This window comes from Peromyscus leucopus, chromosome 19 (assembly GCF_004664715.2).
Source record: "Peromyscus leucopus breed LL Stock chromosome 19, UCI_PerLeu_2.1, whole genome shotgun sequence".
Classification (NCBI taxonomy): Eukaryota; Metazoa; Chordata; class Mammalia; order Rodentia; family Cricetidae; genus Peromyscus; species Peromyscus leucopus.
Window position 1 is genome coordinate 5,525,942 of NC_051079.1, and position 16,538 is coordinate 5,542,479.

At 42.9% G+C, this 16,538-nt stretch overlaps 1 protein-coding gene across 1 annotated transcript in view; it reads left to right on the forward strand.

Annotated features, from left to right (window-relative positions):
• The first annotated feature begins 1,069 nt into the window (after positions 1–1,069).
• Psma8 (proteasome 20S subunit alpha 8) overlaps positions 1,070–16,538 on the forward strand; it is a 51,168-nt gene continuing 35,699 nt past the window's right edge. The window contains 2 exon segments of the mRNA XM_037196967.1: positions 1,070–1,171; positions 1,174–1,238. Of these exon segments, the coding sequence (XP_037052862.1) occupies positions 1,138–1,171; positions 1,174–1,238 (99 nt within the window). The 5' untranslated portion in view covers positions 1,070–1,137.

A 16,538-nucleotide genomic window follows, 5' to 3' on the forward strand; every position in this document is an offset into this window, starting at 1 on the left:
TAAGTGCACAGAGAAAATAATTTTGGTCAAGAATGCACCCCCTCCCCAGTAGATCAAACTTTTTAAGTGTGGCTAATAGGGAAGAAAGGAAGGAAAGGAAGGAACACCAACTACTTTCAGCAATGAACTAAAATCTAGGATTTTAAATCGAGAGAAACGTGTTTCCCTCTTTCGTGATGTTTCTTTTTCTTTCTTTAGTTAAAGTTGATTTCACCAGTTTTAAGATTCTTCCCATGGTATGTAATAAAAAATACATGTGAAGTAGTAATAGCTAAATGTACCTGCCTGTTAGTACCCATCTGGCACCATTTTAAGTTATTACACCTATAAACAAATTTCAACCTCGGAACACATTACTACAGATTTTTAAGATTCCCATCTTACTGATGAGGACAACGACTCGTTTCACAGGCAGTAACGTTGCACCAGGTTGCATAAAACTTTTCTATAGCACAATTTCAAACCTACTTAAGCCATATCTTTGGACTCTTAAATTTTTCTTTAATTAAACAGCATTATCTTAGTTCTTGCTATTAGTATTATTTGATGGGGTATTTTTTCGAGTCAGTGTCTTATTTGCTTGTAAGTTCTATCTTGTTTACAAAGCGGGGGGGGGGGGCAGTGGAGGAAGAAACAATAACTTTTGCAAAACTGCAACTTCTTTGCCAACCTGGGCAACTTAGTAAGACTCTCAAATTTTAAAGAAAGCACTAGGATGTGTCTTGGGGATGTCCAGCCTATGCAAGATGCTAGATTCAAAGTCTACCACCAAACCCAAAATCCACCTTTTTGTTTTTGTTTTTGTTTTTTTCAAGACAGGGTATCTCTGTGTAGCCCTGGCTGTCCTGGAAGTCACTCTGTAGACCAGGCTGGCCTCGAAGTCATCAAGATCCCTTGAAAAGCAAATGTGTAAGTCAAGTCATCTTCCCTATCATTCGGGCCAGGTCTCCTAGGCAAGGAGAACTTCGGAGGTAGCCAAGGTGCTCAGACCTGGGGGGCGGGGCCAAAGTCTGGAACTACGGGACTTCCTGGAGGCGGTTGGGCGCACGTGCAGCCACTTCGGGAGTTAGCACGTGGTGGCTCCAGCCTGGGTCCAGGCAGCATTTGAGGCGTGCTAGACTCGTCCAAGTCGTTGCGATGGCTTCTCGGTATGACAGGGCGATCACCGTGTTCTCCCCGACGGACACCTTTTCCAAGTGGAGTACGCCCAGGAAGCGGTGAAGAAAGGCTCCACCGCGGTAAGCTGCTCCCCAGGCCGCCGCTGCTCCAACCCCGGGCCCCCAGCCCCAGTCCCCGACCCGGGCGTGAGAGCCTCCTCCTTCCCTGGAGCGGCTGCAGCTTCAGGTTGGCGGTGGAGGTCACACGGTGAAGCCCGTGGACAGTTGAGCCCTGTCTCTCCTGCAGCTGCCTTGTTTAAGGACCGCTACAGACACGGTGAAAGCACAGCCCAGGTTTGAAGTCACTGATAAAGACACCGAGAACATTCCGCCTCGGTGCTCATGGCCCCCTTCCTCAGGAACCCACTGACCCACGGCAAAGTTAATAGTTCTTTCATGTTGGAAGTCGTGTTTAATAATGATAAAAATTAAAGCCTGTCCAGGCCAATCCCTCCCCCCCATCCCATCCCAGAACAAACCGAATACTGTATGTTAAGGAGAGGAACAGTCGGAAATGCTAATCCAAACGGCTCCATTAGGTTGTCTCAAATTTCAGCCTCAGCATTTGGCATCCTTTCAGTGTTCCCAATCCCCAAAATCCTCACTTTTGTACTGCTCTGTGCATGTGTACGTGTGTTTACGTGTGTGTGTGTGTGTGTGTGTACGTATGTGTGTGTGTGTGTTTTCAAGAAAGACTGGAAATTTCGTGAGATTCTACCCTGTTTTAGACTATGGATCCACATTACCCAAATGTTTTAAATACTCAGGGCAGCTGTAATACTGCAGCCAAATCTTAAATGAGTTGAATAACCATCGTTAATTTATAAAAATTTTAAAAGACGAAAGTGCCCCAGTGATCAACGATCTGTCACCCCCGCCTTCTGAGTCCTAGTCTATGAATGCAGGATATGATCTTCTTAAAAAAAATAAAAAACAAAAAAAAACCCCTCAAATTTCATGAGTATTTTCGGTATGTTTTGGAAATTGAGACAGTAGCTATGAGAACACACAGAACATCTCTCAGACTACAGGTGTCTGCTTTCTTTCATTTCTGTATCAACTTGATAATGGAAAGAAGTTAATTCACTTTTATGGTTAATCTATCAAATGCAAAGTGGCAAAAATAATTACAAAGAAGATGATTTTTTTTAAAAAAGTATTTTTCTATTTAAATAGGCCCACTAGTTAAGCTCTGTTAGAACTGTAAGTTTAAGGAAAGCCTGGTGTAGTCTAAACCAAAAGGGTACCATTTTGATAAAAACAAAAAGTTATATAGTCCCCAGCATGGTGTGTAGCATATGGTTAGAAAATAATGCCCAAGTTTTAGAGCCTTAGATAAAGGGAGTAATGGAGAAGATGGGGGTGTAATAAGAAACCACACTGGCTCATTTAAAATGTTTTAAGAATGCTATAGAACTGATTGATAGTTCCTTTGTAATGAGCTGTAAAAGGCTAAGGACATAAAAATACCTGTAGTGGGCATTTTCAAAGATACAGTGGAAGGATGAGATTCTTACCTCAGGATTCTGAAATTACATTTGCATCTTTTTATGGAGCTATTCATTGTGTTTCCTAGTGGGTGCTATGACCTTTTACCCAGGATAAAGCTGCATTTGTTTATTAAAATAGGCTGTTAAATATTATGTCTGTAAACAGCAGAAATGATGAGTAACAAGTAAGCTGGACTGATCAGTTTTGGCCACTATGTAGACATGATATTACTTAGCAATATAAAAATTATATGAGCCATAATTAGAGAGTACAGGCTCTGCTTCCTGCCTGATAATTGTCTAACAGCGTGAAATGGGGCCAGGGGCTCCTCTCTTTTTGGTTAGGTCTCCTTTCCTATGAAGACAAATGTGTTTGAATGGTATTTTGGAAACATACCACCATCATGAGAGGAGATGTGAATCAAATCGTTGTCATGAAAAAGTTAAGATTTATTCTCATTCCTCCTCTTATCCTTTCCCTGACCCCAAATTCTTACTGGGGCTATAGTTTCACTTATCAAATCTCAGCACTGTAGTCTTAACTTTCAAAGTCTTCCTTGGTTGTCATCTACTTCTTTAATTAAGGTGTCAGTTCTTGGTTTCACTAATAAATACTTCTGCCACTATACAGGGAAGAAGGGAAACACACACACACACACACACACACACACACACACACACACACACACACTTGGTTATTCAAGACAAAATTTTTCTATGTAGCCCTGGATGTCCTGAAACTTCCTCTGTAGACAAGGCTGGACTCAAACTCAGAGATCTGCCTGCTTCAGCAGCCCGAGTGCTGGATTTAAAAGCGTGCACCACCACTGCCTGTAGTTTACTTTTCTTTAATGTTGATTTGTGTCTTTTATTTCTTGGCATTGGAAATCAAACCCAGGGCCATGCACATTACGTACGTGCTGTACCGTTGAGCAGTACTCTCCACCCTTACTTATCTTTTAAGAGTCTTCATACTTAGGCTGAGAAATAGCTCACTGGGTAGAATGCTTGCTGTGTAAGCACAAGGACCAGAGTTCAGTCCAGAACCTGTGTCTAGATAAAACACGAAGTGGTGGCACGTTTGTCATCAGAGTGGAAGCAGGAAGGTCCCTTGGGCTCACTGGCCAGTCAATCTAGCCTAATCTGATGGGAAGCTACCCTGTGAGTGCTAGGAACCAAACTTGAAGTCTCTGCAAGGGCAACAATAAGTGTTTTTAACTACTGAGCCATTTCTTTTCTTTCTTTTTCTTTTCCGGAGCTGAGGACCGAACCCAGGCCTTGCGCTTGCTAGGCAAGTGCTCTACCACTGAGCTAAACCCCCAACCCCCTGAGCCATTTATTTAGTCTACAGTTTCTTTATTTCTTTTTCCTTTTGAAATTATTATTTAAGATTTGATTGTTTTATTTCTGTGTATGAGTGTGTGTGTCTTCATAAGTTTATGTGCACCATGTGTGTGCTGGTGCCCTCAGAGGCCAGAAGAGGGAATAAGATCTTCTGGAACTGGAGTTACAGGCAGTTGTGAGCTGCCTGTGTTGGTGCTGGAACCAAACCTGAGTCGTCCTTGAGCGTAATAAGTGCTCTTGACTACTTAGTCATCTCTCCAGCCCCCAGTAGAGATTTGTTGTTGATATGGGTTTTTTTTTTTTGAGTACTAGTAAAGTAAACATAAAAATAACTCCTGCTTCATAGGCTTGATGTGTGTTGAAAGAAGTAATACATGTTAAGATGTAATTCACATAAACTAATAAGTTGTATCAATTATTATTTATGATTCTTTTCTTTTTTGATTCAGTTTTGTCTGTGGTCCTTCCAGCATGTCAATTTTTAAGTCTTAGAAATGCTAACCTGGATTGTAGGATTTCACTATGGAAGTGATAGACATAATCCCTGTTCTCAAAGAATTTACCCTCTTGCAAGAAATTAAGAAGATTAAGAAAACAGTCCTAGATGGGAATGTTGGCACATGTCTGTAAACCCAACACTCGGGAAGCAAAAGCTGGAAGACTCCTGGTTCCAGGCCAGACTGGGCTGTGTAGGGAGACCCTGTGTTAAATAAAAAGAAAATCCTTACAGGGCCTAAATGAGTGTAATAGTAGAGAAGGTATGAGATGTGACAGAAATTGCAATTGTAAGGGAAACCCTCCTGAGAAAGCGCATTTAAGAAACCATCGGAAAGATGGAAGGTGGCCAAGTGGGGAGGTGGAGAGTGGAAGGAGGAAGAGTATTTTAGACAAAGGAGATCCTGTATAGGAAGACCAGGCACACCAGACAGTTCTGTTACAGAGTGGAAAGACACTGAGAATTGCTGAGGAAAAGAGCAGGAAGAGATGAAGCTAGAAGCCAAGACCAAAACACAGAGTGCCTTTAAGCTATTATAGTGAGAATGTGCTTGATCCTGAAGGATCCTCAAAGGGTTTTGATGTGACTATTTTCACTTTTTAGGTTATTGCTATTTTCTTCTCAATACACAGTATATGTGTCCACTTTACTCTTGGTCATGGGACTCAGTCCACCACTAGAGATACTGGTAACTTTTCTCCTCCGAGGCAGCTGACAGGATATGAGTCCCAAGATGCTTGTGGCTGTGTTTGTTTCCATCGAGAGGATGCCTGTCTGCTTCAGAACAAAGGACAGGTCTTATGCACAGGGTAAATGCTACAGATCTTAGATCTTTTTGCCCTGGGTCTCCATGCTGTTCTGGTTTGCTTAGTGAGAAACTGCTCCTACCCATACAAAGTAGGAAGTAAAAGAATACTGACTTTTGGCCAGGTGGTGGCGCACACCTTTAACCCCAGCACTCGGGGGCAGAGGCAGTGAATCTCTGTGAGTTCGAGGCCAGCCTGCTGTACACAGTGAGATCCAGGACAGCCAGGGCTACACAGAGAAACCCTGTCTCAGAAAACAACACAAATGATGGTGACTGAGATTCCCCCCCCCCCCGTTCCTTCCTCCCTCCCTCCCTTCTTCCTCTTCCTCCCTTCCCCTCTCTGCACTCTTTCCAAAGATTTCTCAGACAACATTGTGAGCATGGATTGAATGAAATCATAACTAGAATCAGAGAGAACAGTTACATGTCTGTGATAACAGTATAAATAAAAGGTGTTACTAGTGTTTACTAGGGTTGGAACAAAAATGGTAGGAAAACACACTCCAGAGAAACATGTCATGATTATGTCTTTGTGGTTGGCCAGGGAACAGGAAGATCTAAGATGGAGCCTCTGTTTCTGAGTTCAGTTGCAGTTTTCTTTAAGGATTGGAACACGAATTTTGAGTGGGACTATAACCAATGTGGTGAGGTTGAGGCGTTTCTGAAATTGCCTCTAACCCTCACCTTCTAGTGTTCATGCTCTGTATAATGGCCCCTTGGATGGATGATGCTAATGGCTCACTTCTAATGAATGGATAGACAGAAGTGATGGAATGCCACTCCAGAGGCCAAGTGACTCCCCTTACCCATCTTTGCTTGCTCTCTCTTGCTTTCTGTTGCTCACTGTAAGGGAGCCCATTTGCCATGTTGTGAGTGGCCACACAGAGGCCTGAGCAAGTGCATTCAGAGAAGCAGCTGTTCCGATACAGGACAGAGTATGGTGGCACCTGAGCAGGAGGATGGGAGTTCATGGCCAGTCTAGGCTACATGGAAAGGCCTTGTGTCAAGAAACAAATAAAATCTGCCAGACATAGTGGCACCCACCTCTAATCCCAGCACTTGGAGGCAAAGGCAGGCAGATCTCTGTGAGTTCGAGGCCAGCCTGGTCTACAAAGTGAGTTCCAGGACAGCTAGGGATACATAGAGAAACATGTCTCAAAAAACAAAAATAAGAACAAACAAAAAACCCAAATAAAATCTAATCCACAACCAATATACATGTCTGAAGCTCACAAGAGTGATCTTCGCTGGAGATCATAGTAATTTTGAGGTATAATCTTTCTATCCTATTCCTAAAACTTCTGTTGAAAGTTGGGCTAAACAAGTACTTCTGTTTGAAAAGGAGCCTTAGTCTATGACCTGGCTGTCCTGGAACTTGTGGCATCATCCTTCTTCTGCCTCCTGATGTTGGTTCTACATGTGGAGGCCAAAGAGAATACCCAGAACTGAACCTTGAACTTTGTAGAACCTGCCTTGCTCAGACGCCAGTGGAAGAAGAGCAGGAATAGTAACTAAGTTTCTGGAAACAACATTTAGCTTTTAATAGTTTGGAAAGCAAAAATGTGGGGTTAAATGGAACCATCTTTTAAGATTTTATTTAACATGAGAAACTTTAATATATTGGTGAGAAAAAGCCTGTAGATAATGTTGAGGTTTATTTAAGTGCATTTTCAAATTTTTCTTTTGTAGCATTTAAGTATACAATGTATAAAGGAAATCATACAATGTTCTATATGCTTATTGCCCATCTTCAACAATTATAAACATTTTATCATTTTTTTTCTCCTCCAGTTCTGGGAATTGAACCCAGGGCATCCTCTACCACTGAAGTACATCCCTAGCCCTGTTTTATCTTTCCATCCACTTTCCCCCTCTTTACAATGGAGTGGTTGGGTTGTCGTTGTTGTTGTTGTGGTGGTGGTGGTGTGTGTGTGCGTGTGTGTTTAGAGTGGGCAGCTTTACTGTGGGTTAAACTGAGAGGCTGTGCACTAGGCATGCACTGTCCACCTCTCAGCTGTGTGCTCTCGTACTGTAGTAGTGGCAGTCTTCACTGTCACCATTGTTGTCATTGTCCTACATCCCCTTCTCCAGGCACAGACGTAGGTATTCCAAACTGACCTTGAACTTTCTATGTAGCTGAAGATGACCATGACATTTTGATTTTCCTGCCTCGGCCTTCCTAGTGCTAGGATTATAGGTAGGTAGCACTATGTATATAAATTTATATGAAATTTTATTGCTCTTATATAGTCACACTTCCACAGTTAGGGAACCGAACACTTCCAATTCCACAAGGATCCCTCATGTAACCACTTTCTTACTCCCTGCCTCTACTCTCACATACAGCCTAGTCCTGTCTTCTCTACCTGACGCACTAGCTGTCCTCCATATGTAACATTTCATCGATTCGGAAATACCTATTCAGGCACACACTGTAGTCTTTTTTTTTTCCAAAGATTTATTTATTATGTATACAAGTATTCTACCAGCATGTATGCAGGCAGGCCAGAAGAGGGCACCAGATATCATTACAGATGGTTGCGAGCCACCATGTGGTTGCTGGGAATTGAACTCAGGACCTCTGGGAGAGCAGCCACTGCTCTTAACCTCTGAGCCATCTCTCCACCCCAACACTATAGTCTTAATCCTTGAGATCTGCCTTATGCCTTGAGGGTCATCCTTGCTTCCCACATGTTGCTGTTTTACTACTAACATCCCCTGGTTGAGAACCTTTTAACTATTCTCCTGTTGAAGAACATTTGGGCTGTATCTAGTTTCCCATCACTATGAATAAAGGTGTCCTGAGTATTCTTACTCATTTTTGTATGAATGTAAATTTTTATTTTTCTGGTATAAGTTCCTAAGTATGTAATTGCAGGATTATAAGATTTTCCTTATAGTGGATAGTTTATCAGAAGATCACATGGTAGCTGTACCATGTTACATTCCCACTAGCACTGTATAGGTGGCCCAGTTTCTCTGCCTCCTAGCAAGCATTCGATGGTTTTATTATTTTGCTGCTAAGTGTATAAGATACCTCAGTGTGATCTTAATTGATGGAATACATTTGCATTAATTGCTGATAACATCAGAGCATACTTCCATTTGCTTTTATTTGACATCTGTGTATCGTCTTTCATAAAATGTATCAGGTCTGTGGCCTGTCTTCTAATGATGGATGTTTTTTAAATGTTAGTTTGAAAGTTCTTTATATGTTCTAAGTACTAGTCCATTTCCAGATGAGGTTTGCAAACACTTTCTCCCACCCTACAGCTCGTATGTTCATCCTCTTTACATATGTTTTATAGCACAGATTATGTTATTGAATGTTTATTGTGAGGATGAGTTTTCTGTCTTTTCTTGTGTCTACATAGGCAATTAAAAAATTTTTAAATTGTACTCTTATTTTTTAAATTTATTTATGGTTAATTTTTTTAAATTGCTTTTTTTTTTAAAGATTTATTTATTTATTATGTATACAGAGGAGGGCACCAGATCTCATTACAGATGGTTGTGAGCCACCATGTGGTTGCTGGAATTGAACTCAGGATCTCTGGAAGAGCAGTGGGTGCTCTTAACCTCTGAGCCATCTCTCCAGCCCTTAAATTGCTTTTTAAACATTTCTATAAATGTCTTTTACTTTCTTCTTAGATTAACCATGAGATTTCTCTTTTTTTTAAACGCTTGCTATTACTAGCAATTTTATTGTTTCCTTCCTAAGTATTAGTATCTGCTTCTTGCTTATTTTTCATTTTCAGCTAATTTAAATATTTATATCTTTTTTTCTGTACTTTTAGTTTTTCGAGACAGAGTCTTCCAGGCTGCCTTCAAATTCATTCTGCAGCCACAGATGACCTTAACTTTGTTTCTTCTACCTCTCAAGTTTTGAGATCCTAGGATGTGTCATCACATCCAGTGTTATTAATTTTTTTTTTTTGGCTTTTTAGCTTAAAAAATCTAACCCTAACTCCTAACCCCTAGCCCTAACCCTAACTTTGAAAGTTACAAAGGATTTAGCATGATGTAAAACCGATCAAAGACAATGTCTGTATGGAACACAGACTCTAGGTTCCAAGCGGCACACTGGAATATAGGAAGGACTGCCAAAGCCCAGGGACCAATATCTGCATCCTGATCCATGAAGAGGGGGCAGCATTAGTGACCCAGCTTCACAAAGGTCTCCTTAGGAGAAACAATAGCATTAGAAGTCGGTCTCAGGCTGGAGAGATGGCTCAGAGGTTAAGAGCACTGGCTGTTCTTCCAAAGGTCCTGAGTTCAATTCCCAGCAACCACATGGTGGCTCATAACCATCTGTAATGAGATCTGGTGCCCTCTTCTGGCATGCAGGCATACATGCAGGCAGAACACTATATACATAGATAAATAAATCTTTTAGAAAAAAAATAAGAAATCAGCCTCCTGAAGGATGCCAAGAAGTTTGACCAGTATCTTTGATGAGACCTCAAATTCACAAAGGACTACCCAGAATAAGAACAGCCTTCACTACTTGACCCTGAAGGACCACATATGACCCCCACTGATGGGACAAGCATCTGTGACTTGACCATCCAGGAATGTAACCAGTATCTGGGATCCTAGAAATAAATGCTGAAAGAGTTGAGGTTTCAACTTCCAATCAGGCAGTATTGATTAGATTTTGTTTTATATGTTTAGGTATTTGGCCTGCATTTGTATCTATGCCCACAGAGGTCAGAATAAGGCACCCCAAGAGTCTTAATTTTAAGAGAGTACCAGACACTGAGCCTGGTGTTCTGAACAGAAGACTAGTAGAGAAAAACAGTGCTTCAGCCATACTACAGCCTAGTCCCTCTTGAACATTGCAGGAAGAAGAGCAGTGGTCAAAAAACAAAAACAAAGAAACAAACAAAAACCTGGGCTTGAGAGATGGCTCAGTGGTTAAGAGTACTGGCTTTTCTTCCAGAGGACCCTGGTTTGAATCCGAGAACTCACAAAGTAGATTACAACCACTTATAATTCCAGTTCCAGGAGATTTGATCCCCTTTTTCTAGCCTCTGTGGGCATCAGGGATAGATGTTGTGCATAGACATATATCCAGGCAAAACCCAGACACAAAAACAAAAATATCTTTTAAGAAATCCAAATAGTGAACTAGTCTCTAACTCAAAAACATGAAACACCAAGGCATAATATTTCCTTCAAAAATTATTATCTCAGTAAAGTCCTCAAATGAGAGTGAACAAGATGAAATCCCCAACAAAGAACTCAAAAGAATGGTTATATTTGAGGAAATTAGAGAATGCATAAACTCCTGAATGAGTTTAATAAAACACAAGCAACTGGAGAAAATAAAGAAGTCAAAATAGGATATAAAGGTAGAATTCAATAAAGAGAAAGAGAAAAGAATTACAAATTAAAATAATGCAAGTGAAATAGTAAAAAGTTTGTTACAATCCATGGAATCCTCACTAATAGACTGGATTAATGTAGGACAAAATATGGGCATAAAGGCAATGTAGAGAAACTTGAATGTTCAGACAATGACAAAGCTAATAAGAAGGCATGTATAGCGCATTGTAGATCTACGTGTTAGGGTTTCTTGTGCTGTGAAGGGATGTCATGAACATGTCAGCTCTTAGAGAGGAAAACATTTAACTGGGGCTGGCTTACAGTTCAGAAGTTTAGCCCATCATCATCATGGTGGGAAGCATGGCAGCACTCAGGCAGACATGGTGCTGGAGAAGGAGCTGAGAGTTCTATATCTGGATCAGCAGGCAGCAGGGAGAGAGGGAGATCCACTGTGTTTGGCTTGACCTCTGAAACCTCAGAGCCCACCCTTAGTGACACATTTCCTCCAACAAGGCCACATGTCCTAATCCTTTTAAATAATGGCACTCCCTATGAGCCTACGGGGACCATTTTCATTCAGATCACCACACTATGAGACACTAAAAATGTCAGATAACTCCCTACTTCATAGTATAGTCAAATGTACAGAAGAAAACAGGAAGCTACAAGAGAGAAACAAGTCACACAGTAAAGCAAACCTATCATAAAAACATCATATTTTTCAACAGAAACTTTAAAAGTGAAGGAATTCTTAGAACAATATATTTCAAGTTCTGAAAGACAACAGTTACCAACACAGACAACCATACATGGTAAGACTGTTGGTCGGTCGTAACTGAAGGAGAAGGAAAAACTTAGCATAATAAACTTAGCATAAAACAGGCCAAAGAAATTCCTCAAGCAGTGGTGGCGCACGCCTTTAATCCCAGCACCCAGGAGGCAGAGCCAGGAGGATCTCTGTGAGTTTGAGGCCAGCCTGGTCTACAGAGTGAGATCTAGGACAGGCACAAAAACTTTTAAAAGTGGTTAAGGGAACAGTTTATCACCCAGAGAACGTTATACATTTAAACATATATGAACCAAACACAGGTACACTCAGTTTCATAAAACAAATACTACCAATATAGTACTCAACACCAATAAAATAATAGTGGGCAACATTATTTAACCCATCCTCACCAATAAATCATCCTGACGAAAACTGAAGAGAAGCATCAGTTAAATGATACCATAGATTCCAGAGACTTCACAGACGCCCATAGACTATTCCATCTGAACACTGGAGACTACATATTCTCATGAGCCTGAGGAATTTCTCTAAAACAGATCATATAACAGGAGGCGAAGAAGTCTTAAAAACACAGGGAAATTATGATCAATTTTGAATGCTATATGACCACAGTGGGAAAAAGAAGAGTAAATAATAATAGAAACTTCAGTATATACAGATTTGTAGAGATTGAACAACAGCTGGGCGGTGGTGGCGCACACCTTTAATTCCAGCACTCGGGAAGCAGAGGCAGGCGGATCTCTGTGAGTTCGAGGTCAGCCTGGGTTACCAAGTGAGTTCCGGGAAAAGGCACAAAGTTACACAAAGAAACCCTGTCTCGAAAAACCAAAAAAAAAAAAAAAAAAAAAAAAAAGAGAGAGAGAGAGAGATTGAACAACATACTACTTAATGATGAATGTGTCATAGAAGGAATCAAAAAGGAAATTAAATTCTTAGAAGCAAGTGAAAATGAAAACAACATACCATGACGTAGGAGAAGCAGTGAGTGATTTTAAGAGTTTATAGCTACAAATGTCTATATTGAAAAGTCAGATATCTAAAATAAATAGGTCTGTGGTGGCCACAATCACCAGGAGCCGCTGGCTCCACCCAGGCCTGAATGGTGATGGACACAGATGGTGTCCCCCACCTACCCAGACTTTTGGGGTGCCATGCAGTCGAGTACCATACCAAGTACTGCCCACGGTCTCTGGGCTGGGCATGGGAGAGAGGAAAGGCCACAGCCCCACACCATGCCTTGGGCCCCTGGGCAGTATTTAATTGAGCACCTCCTGTGACCCAACCAAGAGCCCTGGTGCTGGGTGTTTGGGCACCATTGTGGTAAGAGAGTTCTGGGTGGGGAGGTGGAAGAGAGAGAGAGAGGTGGAATGGTGGTGAGGAGCAGGCTGACATGAATGCCCAGCTGGTCACTCAAGTCCAAGGAGATGCCCAGGCCTGGGCTATGACCAAGGTCTTGATCTGGGGTTTTAGAGCAGCTGAGGGGCCTGAGTTGGTGTCTGTGGGTGGGGAGGCACTGTGCAGGGCCATAGTGGGGCCACATTGTTGTCCAAGGGCTGTGCTGGGGCCATGCCAGTCTGGGTGGCCTACATGGCCACTGTGGCCATGGTGATAAACTAGCCTGGGCTGCTGCCAAGGACTGTGTTGGGTCCATGGTTTTGCTGCAGCCGGGTCTGTATTGGTGTTCCTGGCCCATGTTGATGCCTAGGGTCTGGGCCACAACCTGTGACCATGTTGTTGTCCGAAGGCTGTGCCACTGCTGGTGCCAGGTGCATTTGGTGGCCAGTGCTGCCACCTGAAGCCATGGAGACTTCATGTCTGGATTCGTAGCCCTGTTGGAGGCCGGAGTCAGGGGAGGCATCCGTGGCTCCAGTTACCACCGAGGGCTCTGCGGATGCCTGGGGTCTGGCCAGCCACCTGGAACCATGTTGATGCCTGGGGGCCATTCTGCTGCTGGCCCGTGCTGATCTGAGTGCCCTGTGCTGCCACTGGAGCCATGGTGGCATCTGGGCCCCAACCTGTCACTAAGGCCCTGTCTGAGTCTATGGAACTGCTGCAGCTGAGGCTGTGGTGATGTCCATGGTTGGTGTTAGCCCCGGGGTGGGGAGTGGAGGAGGGTCGTTGGAACCATGCTGTGCTGAGCCAGCCCTGCCCTTCATTGGCCCTGGGATGGCTGGTCCTGCTGGTCTCTGGCTATTGCATCAGGCAAGCTGGCCCTGCCCCTCAGGGGAGAGCTCAACTCCCCGCCACCCCCACCCCCGATTTGGGAAAGATGACCTCACCCCTCACCATAGGCATGCACCTCACCTAGGAAGCACACTGGAGCTGGCCCTGTGGTGATGGGCAGAGGTGAGCCATCCCTGAAGGTATGAGAGCAGGAGAGTTGACCCCACACACCTCGTCAGCCATGTGGTGCTCTCCCTCCCTCACCCATCACCACGGGCAGCAGGTGAGAGAGCAGACCCTGGGGTCACAAGAGCAGGAGAGCTAACCCTGACCCTCACCAGCTGCAGGTCAGGGGAGAGCAGCCTCTGCTTCCTGTCTGGGCAGCACACTAGAGCTGCCCTGATGTCAGGGACACAGGTGAGCCACCCTGAGGGCGTGAGAGCAGGAGAGCTGACCCTGCCCCCATTCATATGACCTCTTACAGCAACTGGGAGAGAGGTCCCTGCACCTTTCCTGGACAAAACAGTAGAGCTGGCTCTGGCGGTATGAGTGAAGGGAACCTGGGTCTGAGGGCCCAAGGGCCCTGCTTCTTGCTGTAGGCTGCATTGGGTGAGCTAGCTGAGGCAGCGCTGGAGAGCTCATCAGGTAGTGACTGAGGGAAAGCTAATGAGCTGACCAACCCAGCCATCACCCAGACCCAGAACTAGCCCCACCGAATCTATGAACTGTTGGAGCATATGAAGGGGACGAACTTACAAATCCAAAACAGTAGGATCCCCATGACACAGGACAACAGGGTATCCGAGAGGAGCCCCAGGGAGAGCCTTTTATTGGTGGCATAGCAGAAACCAGAGACCTCAAGCCACACCAATGACTCATAGCAGTACCAAGTAAGCATGTATGGACTAAAGGGTCAAGTATGTGGCTCAATCGGCCACACTACAGCTTCCACTAGGAGAATCGTACTTGTTTTTATTCTTGTTTGGATCGATTTTTGGTTTTTTCTTTTAAGTTTGGTTTTGTTTTAGGGGGAGGTTGCAAGGGCAGAGGGCAGATGTGAGGGAACAGGGATATAAGTGGGATTGGAATGCATGATGTGAAGTCCACGAAGAATCAATAAAAGTTAACAAAGATATAAAGGGAAGATAACAGTCTTATAGTTAGTGGATTATGAAGTTAAGTTTTATAAACTATAAAGTTCAAGTGACATAAAGCTGGAAAATGAAAGGATGATTTTCTTATTTCAGTATACAAGGAAACATTTTTCTCAGAAATTAGAGGAGAAATGTAACATATTCCATATATTTTGCTACAGAAAAGCAATATTGACTTAGCAAATTAATTAACACCTTTATGTAGTTTATAGAGTTTCTGTTTTTATATGAACTTAAAAAAAATAACTTAATGATGAATCTTAGAGCCTTGGAAGAAACCCAGACTCAATAGAGAGAAATAATTAAGCTGGACATGGTGGCACATGCCTTTAATCTTAGCACCAGGGAGGCAGAGGCAGGAGATCCCTGAGTTCAAGGCCAGCCTGGTCTACAGAGTGAGTTTTAGGACAGCCAGGGATACACAGAGAAACCCTGTCTTGAAAAAATGGAAAAAAAATAATTAAGATCGGAGCAGAAATTTATGAAATATAAAAAATGTAGATTCTTTCAGTTAGTTTGGCTAAGGATTTGTAAATAACTGAAAAGATAGATAGACATTATGTACAAATCTTTAGCCAAACTAACTGAAAGAATGAAAGAGGTGGTGGCGCATGCCTTTAATCCCAGCACTCAGGAGGCAGAGCCAGGCGGATCTCTGTGAGTTCGAGGCCAGCCTGGGCTACAAAGTGAGTTCCGGGAAAGGCACAAAGCTACACGGAGAAACTCTGTCTTGAAAAATCAAAAAGAAAAAGAAAAAAAAAAAAAGAATGAAAGAGGTCTGGGATGTAACTGTTAAAGTGCCTTCCTAGGTTGATGAGTCTCTGAGTTTGATTGCCAGCATCCCATAAACCAGGAATGGTAATATACTCCCGTAGTACAGCCCTTGAGAGAGAGAGACACACAGAAACAGAAGTTACAATCATCCTCAGCTACAACATAGTGATGTCAGAAGTTACGATCATCCTCAGCTTCTACATAGTGATGTCAGAAGTTACAGTTCTTTTTTTGATGTCAGAAGTTACAGTCATCCTCAGCTTCTACATAGTGATGTCAGAAGTTACAGCCCTCCTCAGTTTCTAGATAGTGATGTCAGAAGTTACAGTCCTCCTCAGTTTCTAGATAGTGATGTCAGAAGTTACGATCATCCTCAGTTTCTAGATAGTGATGTCAGAAGTTACAGTCCTCCTCAGTTTCTAGATAGTGATGTCAGAAGTTACAGTCATTCTCAGCTACAACATAGTGATGTCAGAAGTTACAGTCCTCCTCAGCTCCTACATAGTGATGTCGAGACTGACATGGACAACACAAGACCTTTTAAGTGAAGAAACAGGATGTATTACTTGCTTTTCTGTTGTTCTATAAACTACTATGACCAAGGCAACATGTGGAATAAAGTGCTCATTTTCGCTTATAGTTCCAGAGAGATCTGAGTCCATCAAAGGAGGGAGACAGAACAACACACGGCAGGCATGGTAGTGGGAAGCTGAGAACACAGATCTTCAAACCACAGCATGAAGCAGAACAGATGAATGAGAAGTGAGGCCAAGTTATAAACTCTCAGAGCCCCTCCCAGGGACACACTTCCCCTACCAAGGCTGTGCCTTCTAAACCTCTCCAAACAGGCTACCAACTGGAGACCTGTGTTCAAATAGCCAAGCCTTTAGGGAGCACTCCTCATTCGATTCACAGAAGGGGGTGAGGTATGGAGAGTATGTTCAGTGTATATTAAATACTTGTATTCAAATATCCAAATTAATAAAACTGGAGATAAAAAGACATGCCAGTGAAATTCAGAAAATCACTAGGAC